The 17,630-nt window shown below is 43.5% G+C and overlaps 1 protein-coding gene across 1 annotated transcript in view; it reads left to right on the top strand.

The window, feature by feature from the left end:
* Nucleotides 1-17,630, top strand: part of Not11 (CCR4-NOT transcription complex subunit 11) — a 191,012-nt gene that overhangs the window by 130,775 nt on the left and 42,607 nt on the right. Inside the window, exon 8 of the mRNA XM_080266707.1 lies at nt 5,204-5,343. Within this exon, the coding sequence (XP_080122833.1) occupies nt 5,204-5,343 (140 nt within the window). The remainder of the gene's footprint in view (nt 1-5,203; nt 5,344-17,630) is intronic.

The following is a 17,630-nucleotide window of genomic DNA, read 5'->3' as shown; positions in this document are numbered from 1 at the left end:
TTCAGCATATGTAGTTTGAACTTCATGTGTGCAGTTTCTCATCATTTCATTTGCCTAAGTTACCTTCTGTTCATTATCATTGCTTTGGTCTATCAGACTTCTTGCTTGCTTAATTGTCTCTATTTTTCATTCATTCATTGCCAGATGCCATGTATCCCAAACAGGGTGGCCAAGGGCTTAGAGTTAATTGTTTTACAGGGAGGGGCACTAATCCTCCACCAACCCCACTTTTTAATTCTTCCAGAAATATCTCGTTGTTAACTACGGTACTCCCCATCTCACTCATTTTCTTTCTTATTGAATCTCTCTCATCTGACAGCTCATCTGTTGTTGTGTCTTTGCTGTTTATTTCCATTACTAAGCCCTCATTTCTTTCCTTCTGCAGGCATAGTTCCTTTTTGATAGCCTCTATTTCCATTTGAAAAGTTTTCTCCAATTCATATACTTTCTTCACTAGTTTATTATATGTTTCCATTTCACCCAGTTCTGTGTATTCATTATTCTGTTTTCTTCTTTTTTCCCTTCTCTTCGCACCTACTAGAGATACTTTTCCAGAGTAATCCATTTTACAGAAGGTTAATTTTACAAATTAGCACCTCCCTGCTACCCGCCTGGCGATATGATGACACCTAGCCGATGATTGCATTGTATCAGCGGATTCCTTTGATGCGCTGATTTTGATGTACAGTATTCTTTTATTTGGAAAACACTTTTTTGCTTATACTTTTTCTGCTTTATTAGAACATCACTTAATTTAGCCTAGCACAGAGCTTAACTCATATAAAGATACTATTAGATGTGGCCAGTAGCAGTTAACAGTGGCCAGTAACGGAGGCAAATCGATGTGCATCCTCTCTCGCTGTCTAATGTGCATGTAATTTTGGTGTTGATTGTTAGGAGAACTTGTATTGAAGAGCATGCTGGCCCACTCTCTCTCTTATTGAAACACTGAAAAAGTTCAGCAAAGAGGGATTGTCAGAAGCTAGTCCTGAAGAGGAATAGGCCCAAGTACGTACAAACAAAACCTGGATGCCACACCATGACGATGCACCTGCACACACTGTACTCCGTATCCATGACTTTTTGGTGAAACGTGGGATGACTGTCATCTCTTGGCTGCCTTGCGCTCTGGATTTGGCCCCTGCTGACTCCCCCCACCCCTCCCTCCAAGTTGAAATCCACCCTGAAATGTTGCCAATTTCATATGGTAAAAGAGATAGAAGACATCATCAAGTGCAGTAAACACACATTTACTCGAGCGTGTAGCACAATGACAAAGTGACGAGGCGTGATGTGGCTATTGTTAGACTAAAGCTCAAAGTTGCCACTACACAGCACTCCTGTCATGATGATGTAACACCAGTTAGTTGGTGTGCTGTATAAAAAGTTCAATTTCTTTTTGGACAGACCTTGTATAGGAATAATAGTACCTCTTTAACTCCTTGAATCATCATCGTCATCATCATCATCTGCTCCTGTGTTGCCTAATGAGGAACGTAGGAGCCCAGGGTTAGGCAAGTTGGTCCTGACATTTAAGATGAGAGGGACCAGCCTCACTCATCCCTGAGTGGCATTATGTGAGCAGTATACCCCAACCACCCCTTGGATATAAACCTGCACAGGCTCAATCCAATTGACACCTTAATTACCCACTAAACCACCAGGCGTCATTATTTGTTATACGGTTACCTCTCAGCGTAGTAAATGGTTTCCTCATACACAGGAAATCCTTGAATCAGGTAATATATTTGTAGCTGGTATTTGCTACCTACAGACAATTGTTTTAAATTTTGAAATTACAGTAATCCCTCCATTATCCGACGTAATAGAGCCATAGGCATGTCCGGAAAGTGGTCCTGTCTGGATAGTGGGCACCAGCCTCCTGGACTTGTATGTATGGACCCTAACTCAGAAAAACACCTACTGTATACAACTCCCTCTGGACATTCATAGCACCTATTTAAGACCCAAATCACACCAATAATGGACATAAAAGACTGAAATAAGTGCAAAAGAAGCATAAAATGAGGTTTTTGAGGTAGGTTCGTACAATATTAAACATTCTGGGTACTTACAAGTCCCAGGCTCCTGGACTGGTAGTTATGGACCCTAACCTAGCCTAACTCAGAAAAACACCTCCCTACTGCACATGCATAGCACCTAAGACACAACATCTTCACACCAATAAGGGACATAAAAGAGTGAAATGAGGTGTTTGAGATAAGTATAATATGGAAAATACAGTAGAATACAGTATGAAACATTCTGCCTACTTACAGCAAGTCCATGGCCATCTCGATGAATAACCGCCTCCTCTCAGACTCTGACAGTAAGAAGGATTTCCTGAAGCACTTGCAGTACACTGTTCATGAAGTCTTGCACCGAACTTAGTCATTCGCACTCAGAAGTCCATTCTCTTCACACTGCGTGCTCTTGTCTCATGCTCCATTGTAACTTAATAAGTGTTGCACTCTGCACTTTAAGTTTTTCCACTCATAAAACCAATTTCAAAACAAACCACAAGTTTATTTATGTTAAATTTAGTCCAAAAATTTTGTCTTTTCACTCAGATTTCTACTTTCTTTACAATACTGTATGCACTGTTTTTCTTTCACTGCACAACACTAAGTTCCCATGTGGTCTAGTGGAGAAGTTCTTGCTGTTTAATCACTGTCAGAGTCTGAGAGTATCGCTGGCAGGTGACGTAGGGGTGCGTCGCTGGGTCATGGTGATGGCGTACCCACTGCAGACGACTCAGAAGATAGATGCAAACTCACGTCGAGCGGTGACTCCACCGTGGCTGATGTGCTGGGCTGTGGCTCGGAGCATGAGGGCCTGTCTTGGGGAGGCAACGGAGTGGAGCCAGGGCTGGGCACAGCGGGGGTCACGGGCCTGAAAAAGCTGTCAATCGTTGATTGACGCAAGGAACGACGATTCTGACGATTTATGATGCACTGCCTGAAAGCACGCACTTCCTCCACAAGTCCTAAAGACCCCATCTCCCTGTCGCAGTCCGGGTGTTCCAGGTAGTCGAGAACGAACTTTAGGTGTTCCCGGAGTGCGCTCAGCTTGGGGATGGCTGGAGTTGTGTCATGCTGAGAGGAGTCCGCATCATCGTCACCGTCCTCGTCGGACTCTTCAAGCTGGGTACTGACACCTGCAACTGAAGATGCGATCTCGATATCAGACAATGTCTGATACCCAGGATCGCCCTCGTCGTCATCCAACCACTCACGCACTTCATCCACATCAACATCGTCACCGTGCGCACGTAGACGTGCATGGAAGTCATCGACGTCGAAACCTAGGAAATCATACTCTGCATCCATTCCGAGAAGCAGACGAGACCAACCATTTTCTAGAGTCTTGACAGGGATTTCCTTCCATGCACTGGCCCAGTTGTAAATGGCAGACTTGATGTTTTAGTGGCGAAGGTTTACCAGAGTCCGCTGGCCTCACGTGTCCCGTCCCTCCCTGCACTCGTCCTCGTCCTCGAGAACAACCATCACCTCGTCCAGGAACTTCAGTCGGTATAGGCGCTTCGTTGCCATGATCACTCTTTGGTCCATTGGTTGGATGAGAGCAGTAGTATTAGGTGGCAGAAACATGCACCTAATGCGGCCATTGTCAGCCACCATGTCCTTGTCGTACGGGTGGACAGGTGCATTGTCGAGGAGAAGGAGGGCCTTTACTTGGTCGCGTGGGATTCCCAGTTTCTCCGTCTGGTAATGTATGACCTCCTTGACAAAATGGCAGTGGAACCAGTCTTTGAAGATCTGGGCTGTGAACCATGCCTTCAAGGAATGGTACCAGACGACAGGAAGGACATCCATCACCCCACGAAGATACCGAGGCTGCTTTGCACGGCCAACAATAATGGGCTTGACCCGGTGAATGCCGTTAGCATTGGCGCAACACAAAGCAGATAGCCGTTGCTTGGAGAGCTTGCGGCCAGGTACACGCTTCTCCGTCTCCTCGGCTCGAGTGTTCGTAGGCAAAGAGCGATAGAATAAACCAGTTTCGTCAGCGTTGTAGACTTGACCGAGAGTGAGGTTCTCCCTGTCGATCAAGCCCTTCACCTTGTGCCGAAACTCGTCAACTCCATCCTCGTTAGCGTCCAAAGCTTCGCCATGAGACTTACGGTTGGTAAGGCCATGCCGTAACTTAAACGCGAAGAGCCAACCCTCAGATGCCTTGAAGTCTAGGGCGTCATGAAGCCTTGTGAACTTCTCAGCAGCAGCCTTCAGCTCCGTACCACGTACCATCACACCAGCAGCACGTTGCTATCGATACCAAATCAACGTGGAGCGGTCAACTTCAGCAAACTTGGGAGTAAACATCATCTTCCTCTCCACGTTGCGTTTGCCTTTCGACGAGAAGTCAGCCGTGTACTGCATGAGTTTGTCTCGGGATCTCTTAATATCAAACAAAGTAGATCGGGCCAGGTTGAACTCACGGAGGATGCGTGAAGAAGACCATCCCGCATCTACTTTCTCCAATATCTCCAGCTTCTTCTCCAGAGTCAGTACCACTCTCTTCCTCTTCTCAGGTGGCGGGGCCATCATCACACACACGAAGGAGAGGCACGAGAGCAGCAGGAGTGCCTGCGGCAGGTAAGGCACCACCTCAAAAGCGAGAACGTAGGCAGCCATGATGACGTTCACTTATGACAAGAGACAGGCGGAAAGTGGGGAGGATGCAGGGGCGCTCTAGCGGACATTGGAGGAATGACGCGCCACAACAAAGCTGTCCCGCACTGTGCGCGCCAAGTTCAAATGACAGGCAGGATTTTTTTTTTTTTTTTTTTTTTTTTTTCCGAATTTTTTGCGGTTTCGACCATTTTGGGAATATTGGATCCCGGGACGATTATGTCCAGTTAGTGGGGATGTCCGGAAAGTGGGCATCCGGAAAGTAGAGGGATTACTGTATTTCTAACAGTGAAAGGTTTTCTGAAAACTGTATGTGACCCCCACTTCAAAACATCACCCCTAAACAAAGTAAAATTATGTAGTAGTAGCTAGAATAAAATGCATTGTATCATGGGGTTCAAAGAGTTAGAAATTATCTAGCATTAGTAAGAATACAATACTGTATACATTATGAGGTTTAAGAGGTTCGAACTACAGTAACTTAGTCTTGGACCCTTGCATATCTTAAGGGGTAATATGAGACTGGATGATAACTTTTTTTCCTCCTATTGCAGTTGCCAGATCTAGTGGAGCACAACCCGCTTATTGCCATCGAGGTGTTGTTGAAACTGATGCAGTCGAGCCAGATCACAGAATACTTTAGTGTCCTTGTCAATATGGAGATGTCTTTGCATTCTATGGAGGTTGTCAACAGGTCAGTCATGAATTATTTGTACCACTCATTTATCCGTATGTATATAACTCCTTCAGTTTGATGAGGTATTATCTCTTTATTCTTGCTATCATTCATCATCATTATCATCATCATCCAATCCAGTGTTGCCTCATTAGGAGTGTAGGAGCCTAGGGCTAGGCAAGTTGATCCTGACATTTAAGATGAGTGACAACAAACATTTTTTTTAACTCAGGTTTGAGTTTTCATACGGGAACGGCTAACTGTAGTTGTCATTAATTCCTTCACTACTGGAGTTTTTCCGTGAGCTGAAATGATGTCCTGTGTTTGAAGAGATAAACAGATACTGAAAGGCTTGAATGTATGAGGTTCTGAGAAGTGATCTCAGTGTTGAGGGCCCTGATGGGAATGATGCAAGAGAGCATGCAAGAGTGGCCTCAGGTGACCTAGGGTTACCCATGTAATCATGGAGCACTGCCCTTCAAAATGCATATATACTGTATTATAGTGATACTGGTATAGGACACTGAAACATAAAACAGAGGTCATTATCAGTAGGTGTGAAGATGGTAATATTGTGGAAAAAAGTGTGTGACCCTGTGCTCTGTGTAAAATGAGAGATGGGAAGAAGTCTGTTCTAGAATTCTATCCTTTGTACAACTTGTAATATGGTGGGTGTGTCCGCAAAAGATGCATTTGTGTTACCGGTAGACTGCAGGGTACAAGAAATATTAGGGGAAAATCTCCTTAGCCCATATGAGGTGATGTAACGTACAAATCTGATATAATAGCTATATATAGTGATGTAAATGAAGCTGGTTGCCTTAACAGCATTGTGAGAGTGCCGATCAGCTTACCACCTGGCTTGTGTGTCTGTGTCCCTATGTTCTGGTGGGTAGTAAGCTTTTGTTTCCCGTCTCCCCTAATGTAATTTTTCGTAGTTTGTTAAGTCTCCTTAGCCCATATGAGGTGATGTAATGTACAAATCTGCTACAATAGCTATATATAGTGATGTAATTGAAGCTAGTTGCCATAACAGCATTGTGAGAGTGATGATCAGCTTACCACCTGGCATGTGTGTCTGTGTTCCTGTGCTATGGTGGGTAGTAAGCTTTTGTTTCCCCTCTCTCCTAATGTAATTTTTTGTAGTTTGTTAGTTCATAAAGGCTCTGACATGCTTGCATACGGTGGCCTTCGTCACCTGATGGCAGCTGCTTAGTCTCCAGCAGCCTCATTGCCTTATCCCTGAGGTCACACATACATGACTTCATCCCAGTTCTTTTTTAGGTCAGCATTCACATCTCGTACCCTCCACATCCAGTTATCATCCTCCATCATCTCCACATGTCCAAACCATCTCAATCTACCTTCTTTCATCACAACATTCATTCATTCAAGTGCCATCCTTCCACCCAGCCCTTCATTCACAATCCTAACCTTCCCAGGCTGTCACTTCAGGATGCACTACACACACTAGCTAATCATGTTTATCTCTTTACATTTTAGCCTACAAATATGCTTTTCCATTACTGTCCAGGTCTCACTGCCATAGCATTACATTCCTAACACATGCCATGTACGAGGATCCCCTGGCATGGAGGGAGAGCCCTCTCAGTGTCAGGGATGACAACAGCTCCTGAACTTCTCTCATCCACTCCTTACCCAGCCCCACCTCCATTATATATCATATCCCCCCAAATAACAAAACTCCTTCGCACACTCAAGAGACTCTCAGGCAAGGTCATTCCTTTCCCAACTCATCATGCACTAGAAGCTTGATTTAATGGACTAATTCAGCCAATCCCCATTCTGTTATCATGAATTTTCTGCTAAATCAAGTTCAGTAACCAAGGTTCAGTATCAAGGAAATTTTCCCAGTAGTTTGAGGTACTTTCTACTAAATCTTTGAAGCCAACAGTCAAACCAAGTTCCTGACAGTGCACACCCAAACCTAGCAAACTATGCTAACTCTTAATGCTACACACAGCAGTTTAAACCCATAATTAATACCCCTACTTAAATGCATTATTGTGTACATGTTTACAGTGATACTTACAGTACCGACTTATTAATAAAATATATACACATAAAGAATAAGTTGAGGATAATAGTGTACTAAATACTGTAGTATAGTAGTAGTAGTAGTAATTGTTCCCCAGGTAATCTGGCCGAACAGTCCCGAGTCCCTAAGGAAGACCACAGCCAAGACCAGGCTTTCCCACAGAGCTCTCAAGGAGTGTATGTTCTGTTGTTGGTACTGGTGATTGTGTGCAATGCAGTCTTCCATAATGTGCTTAATAGTGTGGGGTGCTGTGTTGCATCCTGGACAGGCGTCAATGACGGAGTCATCCAGCCTCTTTTGATAACTCAAGAGGGCTGGGTGATACCCACATCTCAGTCTGGCCAGGTGGACCCTGTCCTCACAAGGGAGATAGGCTTCAAAAGGGTGGATATCAGGAGGACATGCATGCAGTTGTGTGTTGTCTTTGTGACTGAATGGAGCGGCGAATGATTTGAGTATGGATATGCTTCTGAAAGCTGGTCTGAGGCGGGTGAGGGGGGAGAGATGACAATATTTGTGTATGATATCATGTGCTGGATGATGTTTTGATGTTTCTTGGTGTGTGTGGATGTGCTGCCATGTAGTGTAGTGGATGGTGTGGGTTCATGGAGGCTGTGGCGAGAATTTGTGTGCCTCTCATGTTTAGATGATCCTTGACTTTGGGGACTTTGGTTTCATGGTGTAGGTGGTTTATGGGTGTAGTAGTTGTGCATCCTGTGATTATTTTAGGGCCCTGTTCTGTATGGTCTGTAGAATGTTGTAGTGTGTTTTAGTGAGGTTAGAAGCCCAAGCAGGGCTTGTATAATTCATCACTGAATGTATATATATTGTTTGTATACTGTGGTGGTGGTTTCTTTGTTGTGTCCAAATGTTGTTTGGGCAAGTGACCTTAAAGCACTGAGACTTAGTGTTAATTATCTTTAATGTTTGTGATGTGCTGTTTAAATGACATTGATGTATTGTATGTTACACCCAAGATTTTGTGTGTGTGTGTGTGTGTGTGTGTGTGTGTGTGTGTGTATGTGTGTGGTAGGGGAATGTTGTTTATGATGAGGTGTGGAATGTGACTGTTCTGCTGTCCAGTTTGTGAGAAGGGTCATTGTAGATTTGGCTGGGGCTATTTTGAGCCTGTTTGTGGTGAACCATTCGTGTAGTGTGTTGAGGTAAGGTTGGAGGACGTGTGTGGCTGTGTTTGTGTTTTTGTGTATACATGCAAGTGTTATGTCATCTGCATAGGAAGCTATGTGTATTTGTGGTGTGTAGGGTGTGGGTATGTCATGCATGTATTGGTTAAAGAGAGTAGGGGACAAAACAGATCCATTTGTGAACTTTCTGATGTTTGATGACTGACCAGCAAATGTTACATGTGTACATCTGCATGCTAAATAATTTCCCAGCCATGTTTTTGTGTTATTGTGCCAGTGAAAGTTCATATCCAAGGGGTGGTTGGGGTTTATTGCTTACGTAATGCCACACAGGGATGAGTGAAGCTGGTCACACTCATCTTAAATGTCAGGACTAATCTGCTTAGCCCCGGGCTCCTATGCTCCTTATGGAGCAACATAGGATTGAATGTTGGATGGATGGATGGTGCTTGTTTGTGCTGAATACTGTATTTTGTTTGTGTGGTTGTGATGGGGGATGGCATCATTATCTTTGCTAATATCTAGTGTGACTAGGAGTGTTCTGTGTGGTGGCCTAGCTGAATTGATGCCATCAAAAACCTCTCTGTGTAAGGTCTGTAAGAAGAGTGTTTGTGGAGTGTAGTGGCCTAAAACCATATTGTGATGGGGCTAGGGGGATGTAAGATGTAACTAGTTGTAATACCAGTCGTTCGGTGACTTTGGAGGGGGTGCAGGGGAGTGTGATGGAACGGTGTTAGGAAGGTAACATGGGGTCTTTGTTGGGTTTGGGGATAGTGATGATAGTGCCATGCTTCCAGATGATGGGTATTATGTTGTATGAGTAGTTGTAGTTTGATATGTTGGTGAGTGCTTGTATGCCTTGTGGTCCAAGGTGTTTAAAGTGTATTTTGCATATGTTGCCTGGTCCACAGGCAGATGAGTGCTTAACCCCTTTGCGCACCGTGACTCAATACGAGTCAAAACAGTTTTAGTCTGAAGAGAAAGTGATGACGCACTATGACACACTTGCAGTGGCTGTCTGAAGGAATGCTGATTAGGCAATTTTAGACAAAAATATTCACCAAAACTTATGTTTTAGCATGAAATGCGTCAATATTTGGTGCGTCATAGGGGAGGGTGTCTATTTCCAGGCCAACTCTCTCAGATAGTCAGCATTCTCTCGGTTTTTAGTTCGGGGGAGGGGGGGGGGTGCAATTTTTGGCGATTTACTTGAAAACTATTGGTCGTATCAGAAGCCCTTCTACACCATGTGAAAGCACCTGAAATTCTGCATCTAGACACATGTTAAACTCCTGCATCATGCAGGCAAAGTTTTGTGTCACAGTGTAGGAAGGTTATTTTCATTGTTGAACAACAGTATTCTCACCTCATTTTGGTACTTTTACAGTACTTTCACTCTGAGTGTTTTTATTAGCTTATCGTGTAGTATAAACATCAGGGAAGATGATGGTATACAATTTATACCATTATAGCAAATAAAATACATGGGAATGTTTTCCTTTGTGTGACAGTCTAGCCTGCTCTCGTGGCATTTTCTCTGATCATGTCACACACGCTTACAGAAAACTTACGGTGCTCGAGGGGGTTAAGGTTGCTGATGATGTGCTTCGTCTGGTTGTAAGTGAAAGGTGCGAAGTCTGGGTCTGTGGGGAACTGGCTCTTGCGTCGGATGACACGTCGGTATTGTTATTGGGGTTTAGATGGCTGACGTGAAAAGTGATTGATGAGAGTGTTTGTTTGTTGTTTGTTTGAAGGTATGGTGTCTGTTGTTGTGATAGCAGCGTGTGATTGTGTAGTGTTGCTGTTGGAGAGTGTGATGCTGTTTAGTGTTTTGTAGAGTTTGCTGGAGTTTGTTTTGTGATCAAGTGTTTGGAGATAATTATTCCAATTTAGTGTTTGTTTTTCTGATATTTTATTGTTTATTTGAGTGTTGAGTTCTTGTATTTGTTGTACGGTGTCCTGTGTATGGGGTGTTGGGGATTGTCGTAGTGTGTTCCCTTGACTGATGAGGCCTTGAATTTCTGGTGTGAAGTTGGGGTTGTGTCTCTTTCTCTTGCCTCTAGGGATGTCTTTTGTCTGCATTCTGAATAATTGTATTGGAAGTTAAAATGGGGAAAGCCCCAGGAATTGATGAAGTGTGTGGTGAAAGGCTGAATCATGGGGGAGAGATAGTAGTAGAATGGATGTTGAAGATGTGCAGAATGGCCTGGGAGGAAGGTAGAGTCCTAGAGCATTGGAAGTCAGGTATAATTATTTCCCTGTACACAAGAAAAGGGGAAAAAGAAGTGTGTGATAATCATAGGGGCATTTGTTTTCTTAGTGTAATAGGAAAAGTATATGGTAGGATACTTCTTGACAGAGTTAGGGAAATAACAGAGGAATTAGTTGGAGAAGAACAGGGAGGTTTTAGGAAGGGAAGAGGTTGTGTAGATCAGATATTCATTCATAGACCTTCAGTGGAAAAGTTTCTAGAGAAGGGAAAGAAGTTGTATGCGGCCTTCATGGATTTGGAGAAAGCATATGACAGGGCGGATAGACAAGGATTGTGGAAAGTATTAAGAATATATCGAGCAGTTGGGAAGTTGTTGAAGGCCGTGAAGAGTATGTACGAGGGTGCTAAGGCAGCAGTGCTGTGGATAGTGAACTGAGTGAATTTTTCTGTTTGAAGGTTGGATTGAAACAGGGATGTGTCATGTCTCCATGTTTGTTCAGTCTGTATATGGATGGGGTTATAAAAGAGATGCAAGGTAGGGCAGTGGATGTTGGAGCAGCTCTAGTGAGAGAGGGCAGTGTTTGGAAACTACTTGTACTTTTGTTTGCAGATGATACTGTGTTGTTAAGTCAAGATGAAGGGGAGTTGCAAGGCTTGGTGGATGAGTTTGGGAGAGTGTGTAAGAAACGGAATCTAAAGGTGAATGTAGGGAAGAGTAAAGTTATAGTCTTTGAGAGAAGTGAAGACAGTCAATGTACAGTGAAGCTGGATGAGGAGGAAATGGAAAATATGAGTGCGTTTAAGTACTTGGGTAGTGTGATGAGTAATGGTGGAAGTTTTGAGGATGAAGTGCTTGAAAGGGTGCAGCAGGGAAGGAAGGTTGCTGGTTCCTTGAAAGCAAGTGATAAGAAACAGGGAAGTGAGCATGGAAGTGATAAAGCTACTTCATGACAATATTGTGATACCAACTGTAACGTATGGAAGTGAAGCCTGGACCTTGTTGGAGGGACAGAAATCAAGAGTGAGAGCAGTGGAAATGAGTTATTTGAGAGGAGCATGTGGAGTCACATGGAGAGACTGACAAATGAGGAAGTGAAGGAGCATTGTGGTGTGGATGTGGAAGTGGTAGGAGAAACAGACTGAGGTGGTTTGGACACGTGGGGAGGATGAAGAGCAAGAGACTGACGAGGAGTGTATATGTGTGAGATGGAAGGGGGGAAGAGGGAGGGGGAGGCCAAGGATGAGATGGAGGGATGGAGTGGAGAGGTATATGAGAGAGGAGGATGTGAACTGGGAACAGGGCAAGGAAATGGCAGGGGACAGGGCAACATGTAGGTGATTTGTTTGTGGCCACCTCTTATGGAATTAATGTGTCTGGCAGTAGATAGATAGATAGATAGTATTGAAAGTTTGCACAGCAATGTTGATGTTTGTGATGGATGTACTATTTAATGTTTTGAAGTGTTGTTCTGTTTCAGTTGTGAAGGCCTCCCAGTTGGCTCACTTATAATTATTAGTGTTTGTGTCTGTGGCCAGCTGAGGTGATTCTGGTTTTGGTAGTGATGATGATTGGGAGGTGGTCAGAGCCAAGGGTTTTGACCACTCTCCAGGATGTTGTGAGGGTGAGGTTTGGGGAGCAAAACGGTATGTCTGGGGATGATTAGAGGAAGAGGGCTTGGTGTGGGATATGGGTTTGTTGATGGAGATTACTGAGTATGAAAAGATAATCATTTTGGGATTTTAGTACCAGCCTCTGTCTGTGTCAGGGTTGTTGACATGCCAGGCTGATGCCTTGGCATTGAATTCACCACCCAGGATAATGTTGGGTATGTTGGTGATGTGGTGTATTTGTGGAGAGTAATTGTGTCGTATTGTAGGGGACGATTGAGGGGGGAATATATATGTATTGGTGATTGTTATGTGTGATTTGTTACCAGTGCGTATTTTAACTGATTGTATTTCTGCTTAGGTGTCATGTGGGGGGAGAAGTGACTTTGTGTGTGCACTAGTATCTGAAAAGTTGATGGATTTGTGTACCAGGGTGATGAGTCCACTGCCACTGCCATCGGCCTGGTCTTGTCTAATGGTGGTGAAATTATGAAATGTAGGTGTTTTTTGTGCTCTGCGTAGTTTTGTTTCTTGTACGATGACATTGTGTATGTTTTGTTGTTTAATGAATTGTGTGAGTTCTTGTTTTTTAGTGTTTATTCATCTAGTAAATAGGGATAGTAAACTACAGTAAGGCTGACCTCCGAAAGGAGGGGTACTGCACTTGTTGCAGAAATATGCTTGACACAGGTAGCCATACTGACCCCCCCAAATCTGTGTCAGGCCTGGGTGTGGTTTAGTCACTGTCAAGTCACCCTTCATCAGCACTCAAGGTGATACAGGGGTGACACATGGGCTGGGGAGCATCACGGCTGGCGCTTCATATTCTCAATTATTACCAGTTTCTGCCCAAGAGAAAGCCTCACTCTCTCCTCCTTTTCCTGAACCATAGGCATGGTTCATAAAAGCTTTGGTTCACTGAAAAAAATACAGATACGTACAGTAAAACCTCAATAAGTCGACCCTGCAGAAGGCAGAATTCCTGGTAAATCAAACTCTGGTTGAGGTGTGACTTAGTGTGTATTCAAAGGGTTACATTTTAGTGTCTTATATTCTGAGTGCTAAATTTTAGTTTCTTATATTCCAAGTGCTACATTTTTGTTTATTATATATAGGAGGTTAGTGAGGGATGTTAAAGTTATAGGAAGTGAGGAGTGTGTGCAGCAGCACAAACTATTGATTTGTGATATGATGCATAAAGAACAAGTGATGAAAAAGAGGACTTATGTACCTAGGAGGAAAATATGGAAGATGAAAAACCAAGTAGTAAGGGATGCCTTCTATAGCGAGTTGAGGAGAATGGTGGCTGAACAGGGAGCTGTAGACAGAGGCATTAATGAACAGTACAGAGCCCTCAAGAACAATCTCTTGAGAGTTACTGATGTAACATGCGGTTGGACAAGAGGACCACCAAGACATAAAGTAACTTGGTGGTGGGATGAGGGTGTCGAAACTGCAGTTAAGGAGAAAAGAAGGCTTTTCTGGAAAGGAAGAAGGGTGGTAGCAAAGAGGAATATTTGGCTGCCAAACGTAGGGCTAGAAGAGAGGTATACAGGGCAAAGTCTGAGTCATAGAGACATTTACTTGATAACCTAAATCATGGGGAAAGGAAAAATATGATATTTAGGGTGGCAAGTCAGGTGAAGAGGGATAATCGGGATATTATAGGTGAGCAGTGTGTGAAGAATGATGAAAGAAGGGTAGTGGTGAACAATGAGGATATTAAAGATGCATGCAGAGAGCATTATAACCGGTTGTTGAATGAGGAGTTTGACTGGGACAGGGAAGGTTTGGATCCAGCAGATCCAGTGTCTGGTCCTTGGCGTTTGATTGATGCTGCTACTGTGAGTGAGGCAGTAGGCAGGATGAAGGTGGGGAAGGCAGCAGGTGTGTCTGGGTTGACTGATGAAATGTTGAAGGCCTCAGGCGATATAGGGGTGAGGTTAATCACTGACCTGATAAATAGGATTATTTATGAGTGTGTTGTCCCAGATGATTGGCTGAAGAGTGTTATTGTAAATGTGTATAAAGGGAAGGGTGATGCCCTGGAAAGAGGAAATTATAAAGGTTTAAAGCTTTTAGATCAGATAATGAAGGTAATGGAGAGATTTTTAGAAGGTATGATTAGAGAAAGAGTGAATATTGATGAGATGCAGTTTGGGTTTATGCCAGGTAGGGGGACCACTGATGCCATATTCATTGTTCGACAGCTTCAGAAAAAATATATTGGTAGGAGAAGGGACCTTTATTTTGTTTTTGTTGATTTGGAAAAGGCCTTTGACAGAGTCCCTAGAGAGGTGGTGAAGTGGGCAATGAGAAAGCTTGGCTTGGAGGAGTGGCTGGTTAGGGTGGTTATGGCTATGTATGTGGGTGCTCACACCCTGGTAAGAGTGAGTGGAGATTTGAGTGATTGTCATCAGGGGTCAGTTTTGTGTCCCATGTTGTTTATCATGGTACTTGAACCCCTTTCATGTGACTTTAGAAACGGATTCCATTGAGTTGTTGTATGCTGATGATTTGGTGTTGATTGCAGAGAGCAAAAGGGAGGCGGAGGAAAGGTTTAGGAAGTGGAGAGATGATATGGGGCTCAAGGGCTTAAGGGTAAATGGAGATAAAACAAAAGTGATGATATCTAGGGTTGGTGGCGGTACTGTCAAAGACAAGGGAGAGTGGCCATGTGCAGTTTGCCACAAGGGCGTGGGAAGTAATTCCATCTTGTGTGGTATTTGTGATAAATGGGTGCATAAGAGATGTAGTGGTATCAGAGGTAGACTGCAAGATAATGCTGATTTTATGTGTACAGCGTGTTGGAGAGAGCAGGTGGTGATTGTCAGACGTGAAAGGATTGAACTTGCTGGTGAGTCTCTTGAGTGTGTGGAAGAGTTTTGTTACTTGGGAGACATGTTGTGTGCTGGAGGTGGGGCTGGAGCTAGCTCTGTGGCTAGGGTGAGAAGTGGTTGGAAGAAGTTCAGGGAGCTCTTGCCTCTCCTGACATTGAGAGGACTCTCCCTATGTGCTAAGGGGTCTTTGTATGCAGCATGTGTTAGGAGCGTAATGCTGTATGGTAGTGAGACCTGGGCAGTGAAGGAGGAGGATATTCGTTGGCTCAGACGTACAGAAATGTCAATGATTAGGTGGATGTGTAGTGCGTCCCTGCGTCCAAGGTCTGGGGGGGCTGGGTTTACAATGGAAGAGTTGAGAGGTAGGATGGGACTGGAGTGTATTGGTGTTGTGATGAGGAGAGGTAGATTGAGATGGTTTAGACATGTGGAGAGGATGGGGGATGATAATTGGGTGAGGAAGATGAGAAGTGTTAATATTGGGGGTGGGGTTACGAGGGGTAGACCGAGAAAGACATGGGACGAGGTCATTAAGTGTGACCTCAGAGTTAAGGGACTGAACAGGGAGGCTGCAATGGATTGTGCAGCATGGAGAGCCGCCATTAGGTGACCAAGGCCGACGCATGCAAGCATGTTGGAGCCTTTAAAAATGAAACGAATGAAACGATATTCCAGGTGTTACATTGAAGTTTAATTTATTGTAAAGTGAAGTAAATAAGTGCAGAACTTTATGTAATGAAGTGACTATTGCACCTCTCCATCTATGCAACCTCCTGTCCTAGCCTAGCCTATGACCTGCACCAAATTGCTCTTATTGTTTTTTTTTATTGCTTTATATTTTTATTGCTTTATAAATGCTTCTTTAGTTTAGTGTTAATAAACAAGTATTCACATACAATTTGCGACTATTTAGGGGGTAATATAGTTTTTTTTTTTTTTTTGCAATCATTTCCGGTTAGTCAGAAAATTCGGTAAGACTGGAGTCTCCAGAGACCAACGTCTCATCACCCATGGTTGTCACCCAAGACCAGGCCAAGTCATTTGCAGATACGGTTTGGGGGTCTCTCGTGGGGGATGGGAAGGATCTGCCGAGGGGCATGGTTAAGATCAGTGCTCATGATCAGAAAAAAAGCCATCCATAGTCAACAGGTACTGATTGTAAAACCAGAAAGCGGTGTTGATGCTCTGACGAGTCAAATGAAACCTGAAGACATCAGAGGTGTACTTGACTTGGTACTGGTTGATAGCTGCCTGAAGACCAGGGCTGGTGGGCTAGTAATGAAGTTTCCATCAGCAGAGACCAGAGGTGAAGCGGTTGAGGTACAGAACGATCATATTGGCTCTGATGGCACTTTTTGCATATCAGAGCCCAAGAAAATGCTGCCAAAAATGATCGTGACAGGCCTTTCCTCTTCCTTGGACGACTTCGACATCATCCCAGACATTTTGAGTAAAAACAGTAAAATTAAGATGCTCGTGGATGGAGGTTTTACCCTCAACCTTCTCTTCACAAGAACTAACAATGACTCTAGAACTGCCATCTTGAAGATGTCGCCAGAGGTGAAATCCTCCATCGTAGAACAGGGCAGCTATAGTAAAAGTCCTTTAATCCGGAATGCAGTAGCCCACGGAACTTTGGATTATCAGATTTTCCAGACTATCAGACAGGTACCTGAAAATGTTCAAAACACACCCCAAAAAAAAATAATAAATTACAATAATTAAAAAATGGTAGTTTTCTTTACTTTCTTTCTTCGTTTGGTGCAACACTTTTGGCTAATTTTTGATATTTTTTTTATTTTTTCCTGATTTTTTACCCAAAATATCTAAATATTACCCTGGGCTGAAAATTCCTAACCATCAGGTTTTCTGAACCATCAGATGCCAGATTATTGGAAGTTCAGTGTATATCTATGTGGATCTTACAAGATGCCATGCATTTGATAGATTATGGGTTACACAGTGTCATCACTGTCAAGGTTTTGGTTATACGTCTGAGAGGTGTTTTAGAAAAAAATTATGAACCTAAATGTGTTTTTTTTGTGCTTGAGCACATAAATCTAAGGATTGTAGAACAAAAATTCTCCCAAATGCATCAACTGCCCTTCCTTAAGATATGAAGAGGTTAACACTAATCCACAATCGGTTACCCATTTTGCATCTAGTAGAGACTGGACAAAGGTGGAAGTGGGCATGGGAAAGTTTGAAAGGAATGAGTGTTTTTGATTGGAGATATTGAATGGAAAAGTAGGAAATGTAAAGGTGGATGGAGTAGTTGATGAGTGGGGTGTGCCTGCAGAAGTGGATGAGAATGGCAGTGCTTTAGTGGACATTTGTGCAGATAAGGAGTTGGTGATAGCCGATACCCTCTTTCAACACCAAGTGATCCACAGGTATATGTGGCGAGTGATGAGAAGGAAGGGTGGTGAACTGAATGAACG

The sequence above is a fragment of the Coenobita brevimanus genome, chromosome 21 (genome assembly GCF_032717465.1).
Source record: "Coenobita brevimanus isolate Jiangsu-jjx chromosome 21, ASM3271746v2, whole genome shotgun sequence".
In the NCBI taxonomy this organism is placed as follows: domain Eukaryota; kingdom Metazoa; phylum Arthropoda; class Malacostraca; order Decapoda; family Coenobitidae; genus Coenobita; species Coenobita brevimanus.
The sequence above is the reverse complement of the archived record's forward strand: the minus strand, read 5'-3'. Positions and strand labels throughout refer to the sequence as shown.